Source organism: Condylura cristata, unplaced genomic scaffold, assembly GCF_000260355.1.
Source record: "Condylura cristata isolate star-nosed mole 26May11 unplaced genomic scaffold, ConCri1.0 scaffold00015, whole genome shotgun sequence".
Lineage (NCBI taxonomy): Eukaryota > Metazoa > Chordata > Mammalia > Eulipotyphla > Talpidae > Condylura > Condylura cristata.
In genome coordinates this window covers 39,438,834-39,455,285 of record NW_004567116.1, presented here as the reverse complement: position 1 = coordinate 39,455,285, position 16,452 = coordinate 39,438,834, and the positions used below count along the sequence as shown (strand labels likewise).

The 16,452-nt window shown below is 44.7% G+C and overlaps 1 protein-coding gene across 2 annotated transcripts; it reads right to left on the bottom strand.

Annotated features, from left to right (window-relative positions):
- Positions 1-282: 282 nt before the first annotated feature.
- NEU3 (sialidase 3 (membrane sialidase)) lies at positions 283-12,857 on the bottom strand. Of its 2 annotated transcripts, none has more exons than XM_004683698.2 (3): positions 12,605-12,857; positions 9,350-9,561; positions 283-3,825 (listed from the first exon to the last, which is right to left on the bottom strand). In XM_004683698.2, the coding sequence occupies exons 1-3, from the start codon at positions 12,627-12,629 to the stop codon at positions 2,755-2,757; spliced, it is 1,308 nt and encodes a 435-aa protein (XP_004683755.2). In that variant the 5' UTR covers positions 12,630-12,857; the 3' UTR covers positions 283-2,754. The 2 variants fall into 2 exon arrangements, with proteins under 2 accessions (XP_004683755.2, XP_012581170.1); XM_012725716.1 differs by having other exon boundaries at positions 9,356-9,561.
- Positions 12,858-16,452: the final 3,595 nt, after the last annotated feature.

Genomic DNA, 16,452 nt, shown 5'->3' with positions numbered 1-16,452 from the left:
ATTCCCCTTCCTTGCTTCAGAGTCACAGTGGCTTTTACCAGAGAACAGGCTTGGCACTTGGTGTCACAGAATCACGACACACGCAGAACACAGTGGTTCCAGCACCTCCCTCGAGGCTTGGAGGAGTGGCGGTTACAGAAGTTTGAAGGGGGACCAAGGGGAAATTCCAGGGAAGTGAGACCCCAAGCCTTGGCTTTGGCCTAGAGTGGTGATCCTGGGACATCGAGGCAGGACCAAACTCAAACCAAAGAGAACCCCCTCCACTTCCCCCCACCCCCACCCCCCACCCCCGATGTACTGTGGCTGGCTTGGGCAGAGGTCTCCTTCAGGGCAAGTGTGAGCAGGTTGAGGAAGCTGTGCAAGCCACAGGGGAGCGGGCTTCCTCCAGGGCAGGGTGGGGGAGTGGCCTTGGTCTCCTCAATCAGCTCCCTAAGGCCAAGGTCTCTGACTCCTTGAGTCTTTCAGCTCTGCTTTACTGTTGTCTATTCTGTGCCAGGCCTGATGCAGGTTGCAGAGGTCAAAGAAAGGAATCATAGTCCTGATCTTCAGGGAATTTAGACTATGATAGGAAAACCATGTATTTGTAAATAAGTAGCTGTGATTTAAGGCTCAAAAGGACACAGAGAAGTCAGACTTGACCTCAGGAGTTTCCAGCCCAGCAAAGATCTAGAGCCACACACAGAAAACCACACAGGGCAGCCCGTGGTACTGGGCATCTGTGCTCCCCACGGGCATGGGTCCTTCTTTGACTCTTCATGGGTAGTCCCAACGATGCCTTGTTTCTCTTCATGCTTTAGTCCTGGCCACAAAACTGAGCTGTCATCTTTACCCTGAGTCAGTCAGGAGCTCAGGAAGGCACTGCTGAGCAAGCAATTTCTACTACTCTGGAGGGGCCAGTCTGAATGCTCACCCCTACCCCTACCCCTAGTCCTCCCTGTACCAACCACTCCACCCACCCCAGGCCCCGATCCCCATCCACTTGACGACTCATCTCTGACACTGGGCTTCAGATAAAGAAAGCGTCAGTATCTATGTGTTATTTCACCCAGTAACTGAAGGTCCTTTGTACCCAGCTAAGTGTAAACACCTTTAGTAGGCAATGAGGAGCCACAGATGATTCTCAAACAAGGAATGGCAATAGAAAGCACCTTACGTATGCACAGACACTCAAGAAATATCTAGATAAAAGTCTCAATGAGTGAATGAATGGTTATAACTGTATATTGGGAAGTAACTTTGGCAAATATAGGAAGGGGTAAGAAATAACAAAAGCCACTCCAAGCCACGGGCTGAAGCCAGATGAGAAAGTGGGTAAAGTTAGTCTCCATTTCATCCTGCAGGACTCTCCCCCACCAGACTGGGGGAGCTGGAACCCCTAGCCTCCCTCCCAGGCTTTGTGCCACAACTAAGACTTGCTTTCCGGGCTCATCACTCAGCACCAGCTGATACCAACTGAAGGCATTATCTTCCTAAAATAGGGGCAAAAAATAAATTTTTCAGAATAGGATTTTCTGTCACAACGCCCGGCTTGAGAAGAAACCATCTGGGAGCAGCCCATGTGGCCCCACCCGGGAGAACTAGCACCAGCAAATTCAGTCCACACCTGGTAAAGCAGCACCCCTACTTTATAATGATCTCAGCTGGTCCAAACAAACAAGCCTGATTCAAAGGTCTGAGGTCCCAGAGACTTTCCTAATGGTGAAGACCTTCTCCATGAGAAAGGAATATTCTGCGAGAAAGAAACTGGAAGAAACCCAGCAGCCTGGATAAGCCAGGAGGCAGGTGACTTCAGGCACAATGAGGATAAAGCTAACACAGTGATGCCAGGAGCTGCCCTCAGCCCGTTTAGACCCAATATCTACACGCTAGCCCGCTAGCAGCTTTTATTGTCTTGATTTTTTTTCTCTCTCTCTCTCACAAAGTGGAAGCTAATAAGACAGATTGGGGGAAATTTTGTTCAGTGTTTTGAAGTTCAAATCCATGTCCTTTTCCCATCAGGAACCATCCTAATAAGTGAACTTCAGGTAACTGTCATCAGAAATAGGAACTAGCGTTATGGACACCAAAACTCACTGAGCTTCGCCTTTTCTCCCTGGGAAGAATGCTCCCAGGGGAGGAAGGGAAGGTTCAGCAGGGCTGCAGAGTTGGTAGTTGATGTCATGATTCGGTTTGGCCCGGTTCCTCTGGAACACGAGCCTGTAAAGTTAAGAGCATGACTACAAGGGGGTGGGTGTTTTTGTTATTATAAACAAACAAACCATCCAGATCTTCCTTCATATTGTTACCAGATTGAATGAGTAGTGAGTCACTTGAAAATAACTTTCATTCTGAGATGAGAATGCAGACACCAGGACCTGCCATCAGGGAGCGTACAGGCACTCTGCCCCTGGGAGGGGCGGGAAGAGGAGAAATCACAGAACTGGTCCTCTCATTTCACAGGTGGAGACAGATTGGAGGTAGAGGGTTCAGGAGGCAAGTCCCAGGTGCCCAAGTCAGCCAGCCGCAGAGGACACATCATGGTCTCCCACTCCCAGAGCAATGCTTGCTCTTTCCATGGCAGTGCTCATGGCAAAATTTTCATTTTGCTCTTTGGAAAAAGAGAAGTAAGAACAGGTAGGGTCCAGAATACTGTGGTGGGGTTCTGTGGAGACTGCAGTGACCTCTGGTCTCCATTACCCTGACGGTGGTTGCCTTTGGGTTTCCCTTCTGTAGAAGGGGCCTCCTGAGCCAGTGGGCTCACTGGGAACAGGCGAGTCACTGCCGACGGTCACTACGCGGGCTGGTGCCGCCCCCCTGCATGTGGTTCAGGATATTGTGGCTTGTAAAGAGACAGAAGGCAATCTGCTCACACTCACTCTTGGTTCCGCACTCAAACAAGCACCCAAATAAACCCTCACTCTCCAGAACAGCCAGATCAGAGTAGCCACAGGGCCCATAGTGTAAGACCCAGGGCTGGGACCAGGAGGCAGCCTCCAAGGGACCCTGGTTGAGGTAGATGCCTAGGTCAACCCTCCGCCTCTTGTTGACTGGGTGTGAATACAAGAGCCATGATTTTGATGATGTTGTAGCTTCCTGCTGTGGCCCCAGTGAGCTGCCCAGCAAAGGGCTCGGCTGAGTGGTAGAGGCAGCTTTGCCACTAGGAACCTGGCACCCTTGTTGGATCTCCAGGGGCTGAAAACTTACCACGCTGCCCTGGCAGCCATGTGGGGGCTCATGGAGCTGCTGGTTGAGGGTCACTGTCTGAAAGCAGTCACCGTGGTCTGAGCTGAGGGCCTCCGCTCGGTATCTATTTGGAGTCCGTGCACTGCAATACAGCACAGGGGGGCCAGCTGACCCAGTCACCTCTGCCACTTCACACTCTACTGTCACTGTGGACTTAATGAGTCTGCCATGGTGCCAGGTAGTTCCTAGGTCGTCACTGTAGATCATCAGGGAATGAGGCTTGACTTTACGTGTTAGCCAACACCAAGCAGACCGCTCAGGGATGTAGTAGGCATATGCAGGGATCACCAACCGCCCTGACTGCAGCTGGATGCCATGACCTGGGCCCACAGCAAATGTGGCCCAGTGCGTCATCTCTGGGCCAATGACCTCCTCAGTCAGGTCCTTCACCTTGCTCCATGAGCAGCCAAAGTCCTGACTACAGATGAAGGCAAGGCGGGCTGCATTCCTGCCTGACATAATCTGTTGACGCTCAGTGACGTGTTTCTGCACACAGATGAAGAAGAGGTAGACACGGCCATTCTTCTGCTCCCACACAGGACAGGGGTTCATGGTACGATGCCCAGGTAAGGTGGCTTCCATCAGTGGCCTTATGGGTTCCCACTAGAGGAGAGGAAGACAGTGAGGGAGAGGAAGACATGAGCCTCGTTGAAAGAATTAGAATGTTTCAGTGATAAGAAATAAATGTGTTAGAATCTATAAAATCATAAAGGCCCAAGAATTCACTAAATTTTCAACTACTACATGATGTTTTTGACTTTTTTTTTTTTTTTGGTCTTTTTTTTGCATAGAAGAAATAGAGTTTAGGCTAGAGGTGGGGGCGGGGGGGGCAGGAGAGGGGGTAAGAAGGTTCACCAGAGACAAAATGAGGAGCAGAACAGGCTGACTGACTGAAATACACTGCTGAGGGGAGCAGTGGGTGAGACAGGAGAGGTCTGCTGTGCCATGTGGGTCAGCTCCCTGGCTGGGAATCAAACTCAGACCATAGTGGCAACAGCACTGAGATGTAACCCCTCAGCCACCAGAGAGGCCCCTACATGATGATTTACAATGCGGGAAGGAGGTGACGCTATCTTCTGCACGGGCAGGCCCTCTGTTGGGAGTTTGTCTTCACTTTGCCTAAATGCCCCATTCATCCTTCAAAACCCCACACTTGTCATCTCCTTCAGGAACTTTCCAGGAAATGCTCTTCCCTGCCTGACCAAAGACAACAGGTGGCTTCCTCTTTGTGCAAGTAAAAGATTTATAGCATCTATTATATAATATTGTCATTTTGTTTCATGTGACTGGCTATTTTCCTAGACTATGAATCTTTTGAGGAAAGAAACCAAATTATTTTAACTTCGCATCTCCAATGACCAGCACATTAATAGCAGCTAGGTTATTCTTAAAGAAAAACCCAAACAAAGGAAGACAAGCAAAAGAAAAGGAAGAAAAGCTAAAGAAGGCAGACAAATATGGGAGTTTTAGGCAAATAAAGGGAGATACAAGACGAGGCTTTTTCTTGTCCTTCCTTTACTGCCATGGGGATGCAATTCATCACAGCATTATTAAACACCAGCACGGAGAAAAACACCAGATGGTTTCGCTCATAACAGGAGTATAAGGGATCAGAAAAAAAAGAAGGAATTGTAAAAAAGTTTTGTTTTGTTTTTTTTAAAGATTTATTTATTTGTGCATACAGAACTGGGGTACAGGCCAGAGGCTCAGGGACAGCAAGAGGCTTCACCAGACAGAGTGGGGAACGCAATAGGCAGATTGACGAAGTACACTGCTGAGGGGAGCAGTGGGCGGGTCAGGAGAGGTCTGCCACGCCATGTGGTCACCTCCAGGGCAGGAGGGAATCGAACTCATGCGGAAGTGGCTTTAGCTTCTCAGTGCTGTGCTTTAACCTGCTGCACCACCAGGGAGGGCCAATAAAAAAGTTTTTTAAAAAATCAACAAACAACTATAAACCAGAGACATACTATGGGATAGAAAGGGGAATAGGATCAAAACTGGGGTGGGAAGAGCACACATGACTGGTGGTGGGAAGTCCGTGGGGATTACAACTGAGATAAAAAATGCATAAAATAAAGAATGATGTGTTTTATATGTGTTCTATGTATATATAATTTTTAAAAAGCACCAGCATCATCTGCATCTTGAGATGTTGGGCAAGTTACTTAATCTTTACCCATTTCATCATTGTTTAAATGAAGGAAGTAATCATAAGCTCACACAGGGGAGTCATTATTAGGATGAAAGGAGATAATGCCTAATCAGGTATGTCACAGAGAGGCCTAATCTCCTTAGTATTTTAGAAAGGGGTAAGAACATTTCAAGAAATTCAACAGCAATGGGCAAAAAGCAGAAAAGAGAAAACTCATAGAAAGAGGAAAAAAAAAAGTATGTTCAACCTCATATATAAAAAGAGAAAAAAATAAAATTAACAAGGTATTTAATGGCAACATCATCAATTTTGAAAATACTGTTGCAAAAATGTAAAGTAACACACTGTCACATCTGGATGGGGCACAAAATGGTTCAGCACTTACTTAGGACATAGTCAAAATTACAAATGCAATAATACTTTCCCAGCCTGCTGAATTCTGGGAATGTATCCCAGAGATATATCTGTTCACTAAGATTACTTACTATGGCTTGAAACAGCAACACCTCAACATACATCAATAGAAGATTCATTAAATGAACACACAAAGCAGGAATGAAAAAAGAAGGAAGTCTTCTACATGTTGATAAGGAAAGATAGCAATAACATGTTGATAAATGAACAAAGTAATTACAGAGTAGTCCTGTACATATACATAAGTAGAGGAAAATGACTTCCAACTACATACAGCAAACTAGGTAATTTGAACCAACCCTTTGACTGAGAACTAGAAATGGCAGTTAAATATTAAAACAAAAAACCTGTTTGAAAATACCAGATAGCAAACAAAGAAATAAATTATTAGCTAAGAACTGAGTTTGTTCAAGTCAGAGAGGCTGGCCTGATATTTTGAGTACGTCCTTCCCCTCCGTGTATCTCTACCAATTCTCAATGAGACAACTGCAAGGCTGAGAGGTTCAGCAATTCACTTGTCAGCCTTATGGAACTAGAAGGACAGAAGCTGGAGCCACAGGTCAATGTCCTCTGCTTTGAGCTAGAACTTTAAATAGCTAAATTCCAGAGTCAAAATGAAACCTAACAGAACTCATAACCACCCCTCCAAAACATGGCTGGCTTGAGATAAAGTAACATGAAACATAAACACAGCCTGTTTATGAAACATGAAACATAAACACAGCCTGTGATCCAGAAATTCCATGTCTAGATGTGAAAAGGAATTGTGAAGAAACTGGGGCCCTTGTGCTCTCCTGGGTATATAAAATGGTGCAGTCATTGTGGAAAACAGTAAGAAAGTTCCTCAAAAATTTAAAAATAGAGTTACCATATGATCCAGCAATTCTTCTAGGTATATGTCCAAAGAATTAAAAGCAAGGTCTTGAAGAGATATTTGCATAGCAGGTTCATGGCAGCATTACTCAAAAAATGGTAGCAACCCAGTTTTTTGTGTTGGTAAACTCATGTATTCATCCATGGATGAATGAATAAATAAAATGTAGTATATTCGACAATAAAATATTACTCAGTATTAAAAAAGGAAATCCTGTCATATGCTACAACCTGGATAAACCTTGAGGGCATTATATGAAATAAGCCAATCAGAGAAAATGACAAATAATGCAAAATCCCACTTAGATGATCAAACACATAGAAACAAAGCAGAATAATGTTGCCAGAGACTGGGGGGTGAGAGGGAAAAGAGGACTTGTTTAATGGGTATAGAATTGTGGTGGAGAAATCTGTTGTACAAGAATGTATATATAGTTAACAACCATATAACGTACACTTAAAATAGTTAAAGTGGAAATTTTGATGTTAGGTAAATTTTATGTTAGGTGTATTTTACCACAATGAAAAACTGGAAGTGTGCTGGGTTTAGTTGACTCTGTACTTAACATTAGTCAACTGTGTTATATAGCTGTCAAAGAAATAAATGTTACTTTATCTCAGGCTGCAAAAAAAAAGAATGCAAGGTGAGATAGCGACCTCATTACTGAGATGATCAATCTACCTTTGGACTCCACACTGAATCCTGAATGTCTTCTTTGAAAAAGCACAAACATCCAGACAACCTACACCAGACCCTAAGGACAATAAGCACAGTGTTCGTGGAGCCAGAAGCCAGCTCAGGACTAGGGCGTAATGAGCAATTAATAGAATTAAAACTGCTGAACCCAGGAAATTAAAAACTAAAGGATGTGAACACTACTTTCAGCTACATCAAAGAGCAGCTCCCTAGAAAAGGGAGTTTCTATTACTGCAGATTGGCTGCCCAGGAAAGCAGAACAAGACCAAAGAGTGATTTTACAAAGAAGTATAACCATCCCAAAGGGAAAGTTGCCATAGGATTAAGTTCCACATTTGAGGAGTTGTGTAAGGAGACCTTTTATAGAAGATGACTAGTGTTGAATTCCTACTATGTAATTTCTATTATTAATTTCATTTTGGAGATGATGAAACAGAGAAGGGTCACACAGTCAGTAAGAGGTAGGTCTTGCCTGACTCCAAGCTATGCTCTTAGCCACTATTGTAGCTACAGTGCAATACAGAAGGCTTCTATGTTAGGGGAAAAATCAGGCTGGTGAGTCTTCTAATTTAAGGTTTTACAATTAAGTAAATCAGAAAACGAAAGTGAATAAAATAGAGAAGGAGTTGAAGTGGACACATTTGTGAATGTTGTAATTCCTAGGCAGTGTGTAAGGTTACCTAACAGATATGATATAAACACATAACCACTCAACTGCCTATAACACAAAGCAGGTAATATGGCAACAGAAGAGGCCTGTGCTCGAGGCAATGCAGGAGCTGGAACTCCAAGCTGTGTTGTAAGCTGGGCTAGAGGGCTGTGCTCTTTGCAAGTCAGTGAAACAAGCAGAGGTTTGGTCCAAAGAAACCATAAAGACTCATTATAAGATAAGGTGAAAGAGCAGGGACTGGAAAATCCCTGCAGTAGAACTTTTCCCCGCAGGAAAATGGGAGCAAGCATTAAATGCTAAGACAGGCTGCTGGCAGGGCCCATCTTCAGTGGAAGAGCATTTGCACTGTAACAGCAAAACAAGGCATCTGTGGATGAGAAGCTTTAATGCTGAGGTTTCTCTGGCTAGAAAAGCAGAACAGGTTAGGAGGACTCACGTATCTCTTAGATACACACACACACATACATATATAGGTAAAAACAGGTATTTGCTATATAGTAAGATACATAATTTGTACATAGATACATCTGCTTTTATTAAAAAACTGTTTTCTTTCCAAAAATTCACTGACAAGTGCAAATTCATTGTCTCACTGATCCTCTCTCAGTCTGCTCTGAGAGATAAAGGAGAGCAATGGGATCTGAAATAAGCCTGAAGCTCGCAGACCAAGGGCAGAAACCATTCTTGCCCTCATTAAGAACCAGTAAAACACGTTACTTAAGGGCAAGGGTTCAACTCGAGTTCTTCCACTTAGTACATGTGTGCCCAAGTGGAGTCATATATTCTCAACCCCCATTTCCTCCTGTAACATGGAGATAATAACCTCACATGAGGCATTTAGAAACAGGAGAACAGGATTACGAATATGTCAGTTTTTATCGTCTCCCCAACTCCCTGCTAACTGGTTTTGAAGCACCAGCACTCCTCAGCAAAACTGGATAACAGGGCTTACTTCCCTGGATGATTGAAGAGGATGAAAGACAACATGAATAAAGGCCCATCACATGTTATTTTAATCTGAGCAAACGACAGAGACTGAGTTTGAAGTCTGTTTCTATTGCTTTATGATGGCCCTCTCTCTGAGCCTCAGTTTCCTCATCTGTAAAGTGAGGCTGATGACAGTTTCTGTCAGAGTGGCTGTGAGGCTCCCAAGTGCCCCTGGCACGCAGTAAGCACTCAAAGAGAACCACTGCTTTCCATTTTCCCTCTCTCACAGGGCGTTTCCTGCCCAGATGAAAAAAGGCACAGACAGACCCTGAAGAGCTCTGTGCAACGTGGGAAGAAACTGAGGCCCAGGCCCAGATCTGGGGTGAGGAGTCACCTGTACCGAGTGCTCAGTCCTCAACCCTCTCCTCAGCACCAGGTGGAGAGCATCCTCATCCTTGCATGTAGAACGCTTCTCTGCGAAGGCCAGGAAGGTACGTTTGGGAGGAATGTAGAGCAGGGCTGGGATCCGGTAGGTGACCCCACTCTTGTCTTCCTGCTGGAACAGAGGGCTGTTGAAGGAGCACGCTGTCCCTTCTTCCATGACCTCTGCAAGGACAGGAGGCAGCTAAGTGTGTGCCCACACTGCAGTGCTGGTTGTATACAAATTTTGCTGTATCATTCCATTTCTGGAGATCACGGGGAGGCAGATTTACTCGATTGTTTATTATATTTTTAATGGAAAGGTAACATCACGGTCTTAACGGCCACAGCACTATGCACCTGATTTTCCAAATCTGTCCTCCAGCCTGTGGGGATCCCGTGCAGGCCGAGTCTTGTGTGTCCCTCTGGGGCTTCTGACAAGACTGCAGGGGTATGACCAGCCCCGCTGGTTTCAAATTCTTGGCTTGGCATTTTTGGGCCATTAAACTCAAAACCCTATGAGGGAATGTCTGTGGTTAAGTATTCTCCAGGGAAATGTTTTCCCTTTCCTGGGGCCTAGGATAAGAAGTCATCTTCTTAGTTCCAACCCCCCCCACCCCCCCCACACACACTGTATCAGCGGGGAATTTTCTTTCCCTGGCCCACCCTATCAGAGGGTGCAGATCAGAGAGTGAGTCGATTTTCAAGGCGCCCAGCTGCGGCCTTCAAAGCCTAACCCGTGAGGACCTGTGGTTTCATTCACAGGTCTATTAAACCTCTAGGTAAATGAAACCAGCAAACATCCAGGGGAGCTAAGGTCATGTTAAGGGGCTGAGTTTTCAGGCTTCTGAAAACTTATCTTACTTTCCTGAAAATTCAACTATGAAGGATGTTGCTATATTTTTCTGTCATTTTAGGGGTAAGCTAGCCTTCCATAATACTGAAAATGGAAGTTTGCACGAATACTTCTCAGAGGAAATCAGGTGTTCTATTTCTCAGAGGCCCAAAAAGGGAATTACTCCAGGCAGAACAAGACTTAGAATTCTTCTTTCCCCCTCTCACCATCTGCCTTCCAAACTCTATCTTATAAATCATTTGTTAGAACTACCAGGTTGTGAGTCTCCTAAGACTTTACTCATTACTTAATAAATATTTCTGGATGCCTGCTCCAAGTCAAACTATAAAGTAGACATTGAGGAGACAAAAGTATCAGAGGTCCCTGTCTTCAAGAACCTGCATACAAGCGAGGTTAAACAGACATACAGAATTACAATATGATGCAATTAAGCGATGCTAGAGACATAAACCAGGCATGCAGAAAAAGGAAAGGGCATCTGGCAAAACCAAGGAGCAGAGGACTTGGGGAGGGTAATAACTGAGCCCAGCAAGCCCTCGTGGGGTATATCCGCTACTCACTGCCACAGCAGTCTTCTCTCAGATAGTCACAGAAGTCACTCCCTCCCTTCCTTCCCTGACAACTCCCTTGCAATCCCGTTCCTTTCTTCTACTCTCCACAGCCTCTTACCATCCATGCATTCTCCTTGTCTTCTCCTACAGAAGTTTCAAAAAGAGCAGAGAGATTGCAGTTTTATTCACCACTATCCCTTTATACCTAAAGCCACTCATTAGGGTAACGGAATAGGCCCTCAACAAATTTCTTGAATGGTTGAGCTGGATTTTGAAGGCTGGACACTGATTAAGCAACTGAAGGGTGAAAAGGAAAAGGGCAGATGAAATGGGTGTGAAAAGCCCACAAGTAACAGAAAATACAGTGAGTGTGTTCTAGTTTGTTTTACCTGAAATCTGTGTTGATGTGATGACAATAACAGCCACAATTACAAACCCTCTTCTTACATGCATTCAAATCCCTCTCTGCCTCAGGAAGAGATCATATTTTGCACTCTTAAAGTTAACACTTTAATTATATGACTATAGGTTGGTTAATACCAACACTATTAATAATGAGTCATCATACGATTACTAATTAACAGGAATTCTCTGAATGAAGCACAGGACAGGAAGGGCTAGGAAAAAGGAAAGAGATATGAAGTGGAGTGAGCACCAAAGAAGAGAAACAACTTGTCAAGGGGGACTGGATTCATGTCCCAGCTCTACTTCTTAAGGAGACCTTGCAATAGTCATGTCTCTCTTTAGGTCTTGGATTTCTTATTGGTAAAACATGAATAATGTAAAAACCTACTTAAGATGATCAATATGGAAAACAACTCTTAAGTGCTTTATAAACTTTAAAACATGATCTAACTAAAACGTTTCACTATCAATTTCAATGTCTTCACAAATTCACCGTAGCTTCGTTATAACTTTAATAACTCAAATCACTATCATTATTTTTTATTATGTTGATGACAGTGGTAACACAGGAGGTTGGCCCCTGCACTACCACCCAAACGATCTCAAAAGAACCATATGCTGGGAATTAGGGGTAGAGAAGAACCAGATATAATTGTGCCTTGGAATCGTTCATTTCAGCAGAGAACTCAAATCATGAATTGCCGTTTCATATAACCACCTTTCAATCCAGTCCTCCCTACTCTTAACGAGGAGATTGTGTGAGCCCTAGTTTCCTCACTTTCAATGGTGCTATCATCATGTTTCTCCAGCTGCAAGAATAATGTAACTTCAGAGTCGTTAGTCCAGTGCAGCAGGTGGCCCCCAATGAAGCCCACTAACAACTAATATTCACTCCACTCCTAATAACTCACTCACTACTGACAACTAGTATTTGGAGGTCCTATCATGTGACAGACCTTTGGGGGCCCTAGAGTCCAAAACCCACTCAAAGTACAGATGGACAACCTCAGACCCACAGGGGATGGATATGAATTTGTGTAAGGCCATTTAATGACTCAGGGGCAAAACCTGGACCTACACCCAGGTTCCGAAATTCCAGCTCGGGGCTTGCTGGTGCCCACAGAACCCTCTGTAGAAGGATTTTCCTAGTCTCAGCTCCCCATCAGTTCTAAAATGCTTCTTCTAAGGTTTAGGTTTGGCTTCAGTGGAAGGAGAAGAAAATAGAACTAGCTAAGAATAATCTCTGGCTGTGTCTCAGATCCGAGCGGACTTGGTGGCTCTCATTCAATTCCCCATCACCGCCACCACCATGCCCACAAGTCCATTTCTTAAATCCAGATGGCGCTGCTGAACCTTGTCCCCATTGTCATAGTGCCCAACGTTGCGGGAGGTTCTCTGGTCTCGAAGCCCGGCTCACCTGTGTGGCACCCCGACTCCTCCATCTCTCTCTCTCAGGGCAGAGGTGGGTGCGGGGGGCCTTGATCCTCAAGTCACAGACACCGTAGCCGGGGAGAACGACCAAGGCTAGGAAGACAGAGGCAGGAGACCTGCACAAAGCACAAAAATTGAGGCGACCGCGACCGACGTCAGTCTGAGAGTGAACCCCACGGGGACGCTTAGAAAAGCCGGCGAGGACCTGAAGGTGGGTGAGAAGGCGGCTGTGAGGCTTGGGACCGCGGTCGGCTGTCACCCTAGTCAGCCCCGCCCCTAGGGCCCCGCCCCTCGCCGCCGGCCCCGCCCCTCGCCGCCGGGCCTCCGTCGCAGTCCCTAGTTTCCCCAATCCCGGGCCCTGGCCCGGCCGCGGCCCCTTCCTCTCGGCTCATGACCAGTCCAGCTCAGATCTCCGGGGCCCGCCGCGGCTCCCAACGGCCCGGCAGCACCGCAGCTCCGCACACCCTACCATTTCCTCCCTCTCCTTCCCTTTGGTCAGCTATACCCACTCAGATCTATTGGTTGGCGGTGTGTTGACAGGTATCACCGCCTAAATCTTCCCTGGGGAGCTTGCTAGTCAAACAAAGGTTCCGGGCCTCTGAGGGAACTCCACTGAAGGCCAACAGGAGGACACTGGTCTATGCTTAAAAAATTATATCGGCATATATCTTGTGTGTGTTAATAACAGTAGTTGACTATAGCCCAATGAATAAAACGGAAACCCTTGAATACATATTGAGGTCAATCAATAGGGAACGACAGCTTTTCTTTACACTAGAATTCCATTTAATAAATACAGGTTTTGTACCGATTTTAAACTAAATAATGGATTCTGGAGGTAGCTGCCAAGCGGAGTTGGGCCCACATGTTCATTCAGCCTGCAACAAAAACTTTGGATGTTCTAACGGGTTCTCCCTAGGCAGAAATAACGGCACATAACATTGCTGCATTTTCATTGCTGGAGATAAGTATGCTTAATGTCATCTCTCATGAAAGAGAGACAGCATAAGAAGCCTACGTGTAGATACCTTCATGCTCCACCTTTCCCCCCTGCAAATCAGAGGCGTGTCCTTGTTACATTGCTCTGTTTTTTGAGTCCTGTCAGTCCTCATGAATCTCTGAACCTAGGTTTGATTTTGGGAACCTCAACTAAATATGTAAAGTTTTAAAACAACAGTACCTATTAATATATACCATTATTATGTATACACTACATATTATTATACATCACATATATATTATATATGCATTATATACATATATACTGTTATTAATATATATTATCAACAGACACGTGTATGAAGAAAATATATAGGAATAATAAATACTATCAATAATTTCAGAATGATTACTTTCTGGAGAACAGTTAAATAGAATGTGATTTTGGATACACTTGGCCCTATCATCATTCATGGCTCAGTCCAAGTGAGTTTCACTTCCTACGTTAAGATCTCTCAGTATCTATGCTAGAAGTTACCTTTTCCATCCTCCATAGCACTTTGAACCCTTAGCTTGTGGTGAATTTACTGAGAATGCTATTCCATTGGCTTCATCTGACAGAAACAGAACAAAATCTATCAGTGTCATGCAGCATTAAGTTATGGATACTATCAACAGAACTCCAAGCAACAAGCTGAGACCAACCATAACTGAAACTTTGGTGGATGATCATGTGTTATTTCTGCTTATTTGGTAAGCACAGTAGGGGCAGGCTTGCAACAGTGGGGCAAAAACATCCTTATCCATTTTAAACAAAGGGGAAAAGATTATTTTTTCATAATTTGATAAGTTGTTTCAGGGCACGCACCCAGGAGGGTGTTCAGTGTCCTTGTGGTGATAGCTCATCACCTGGACCAAATATGGCTGTGGAAGATGCCTGACTCATGATCAAATGGACAACATTCACAAGCAAGGATGTGCAGCTTGGTTTGGATCCAAACTCAAGTTACACCACGATTTAGCAGAAAGTAATAAAAGTCTACCAACTTGGGTTTTCTACACATGTTCTTCACTCCTATAAATACTATTCAAGGTCCTATCCTCATCCTGGTTTGAGGTTTGCTTCAGTCTTCAGCCAGGCAACCTTGCATTAAACAGGTCCTTTTCTCAAAATCTGGTGACATTTTCTTGTTTCTGTGCCATCAGGTAGCAGTGGTCCCACTAACCACGCTGGCTAATGAACCCAGGTTGACCTGAATTTCATATCAATTTTCAAATAGGACAACTTCTAAAATAGGGAATATCCTCCCATAGGGTGTGCATAAAGCCAGTCTCCCCTCCCAAAGCCCCCATGTAACTATTAACCTCAAAAAGGCAATCATCTATTATACCCACAAACAAGTTTAATTTAGGAACAAAAACCAGGAGATACAGGCACAAAGAGTACATTCTCAATGAGGAAAGGTAACAGTAGGAGACACGAGACATTATGGGTTCTGAGGTTTGCTGGCTTACCAGTGCCTGGGTAAGATCTACCTCCCAACTGAGTATTAGTGTTCACATAACCAAGGGTAAATTAATTTGGGAGCAATCTCCATGGTCATCTGAGTCCACATGACCTAGTGGTGGTATTTCTTTAAATACTGGATGGCTGCTTATGACCCTTCCTATGGTGTAAGGCACCATGTTTGCAGAGAGAAAAGCAAACTAATGCCCGCCTTCCACACAGTCCTTAAAAATAGTCCGAGGGCCATATATCCCTGTTTACAACTGTTAGGGCCTTCTAAGTAGAACCTATGTCATTTAGGGGACACAGGCTGATAGTGTTCTTAATGTGGCCTTTAAGACACAGGCTCTGGGGAGTCCATTGTTAATACAGTATTCAAGATGAAGTGATTACTTACTAGGGACAGTTGTATTCAGTGACCAAATTGCCATACTAAGCTGGACTGACCAGGATGAAACGATAGACATAAACCTTTTTTAATTCGAGTGGGCTGTTCCAACATTCAATACTAGATGCCTGAGGATGTAAGAGCCGATTAAATACCTTGACTATTAGTACACTGTTGAGTGACTTTTGCAATCAAAGTTGTATCAGTCAGACTGCATATGGTGAAACAACAAAAACTTGAGATAAATCTGTGATTTGCTTGAAAATGAAGATTGGAGTTGGTTGATTGGACTAGAACAGCAAAACTGACTGTAAGTTGTCCAAAGTGGTGAGGCACTGATAACCCTAAAAGGGAGCTCAAGCTCTGAATCCACCACCAGGAATGGATGGAGGTCTTGCCCCAGGCGGTCTCCCTCGCAGCTAGACAAACAGAACTTCTGGGTCTTAGGCTTTGTGCCCAGGAAAGTGCTGGCAAGTGAAATACCATGTCTGGCATGACGGGGGATCCAGGCCACAACAGTGGCAACCTGAGTGGTACAGGATCTGTTGGCAACTTGATTCCAGTTGATCTCATCTATGTGTCAACCACTGTGGGAATGGCATGAGTGACCCAAACCATTCAATTCGGAGCTGTAGTTTCTGGTTTGTGGCCCCAAAGAATGCCTTTAATCAAACCATCTGTAGTCTTCCAAGTGGCACATTAGAAGAATAGGCCCGAGTCAGTGAAAAAATATCTCACCATAGAAATATTTTATGTAGCACCAGCAGTTTTCAATTCAGCCAGTTGGAACCTTTTAATTTAACTGGACCATCAGTGAACCAGGACCAAGCTTTTCACTGGGGAAAGCTCTGTGAATCAATGACTTCACTGAGCCAATGGCTTTGCTCCAGGCAGCTGGAGCATCCTTCCTCCATGGAAGGAGCTGTTATTTTCCATGTAGAACTATGAGGAAGGACCTGGTGGGCTCTGCATCCCAGAATGCACCACTTTAATTTGACTC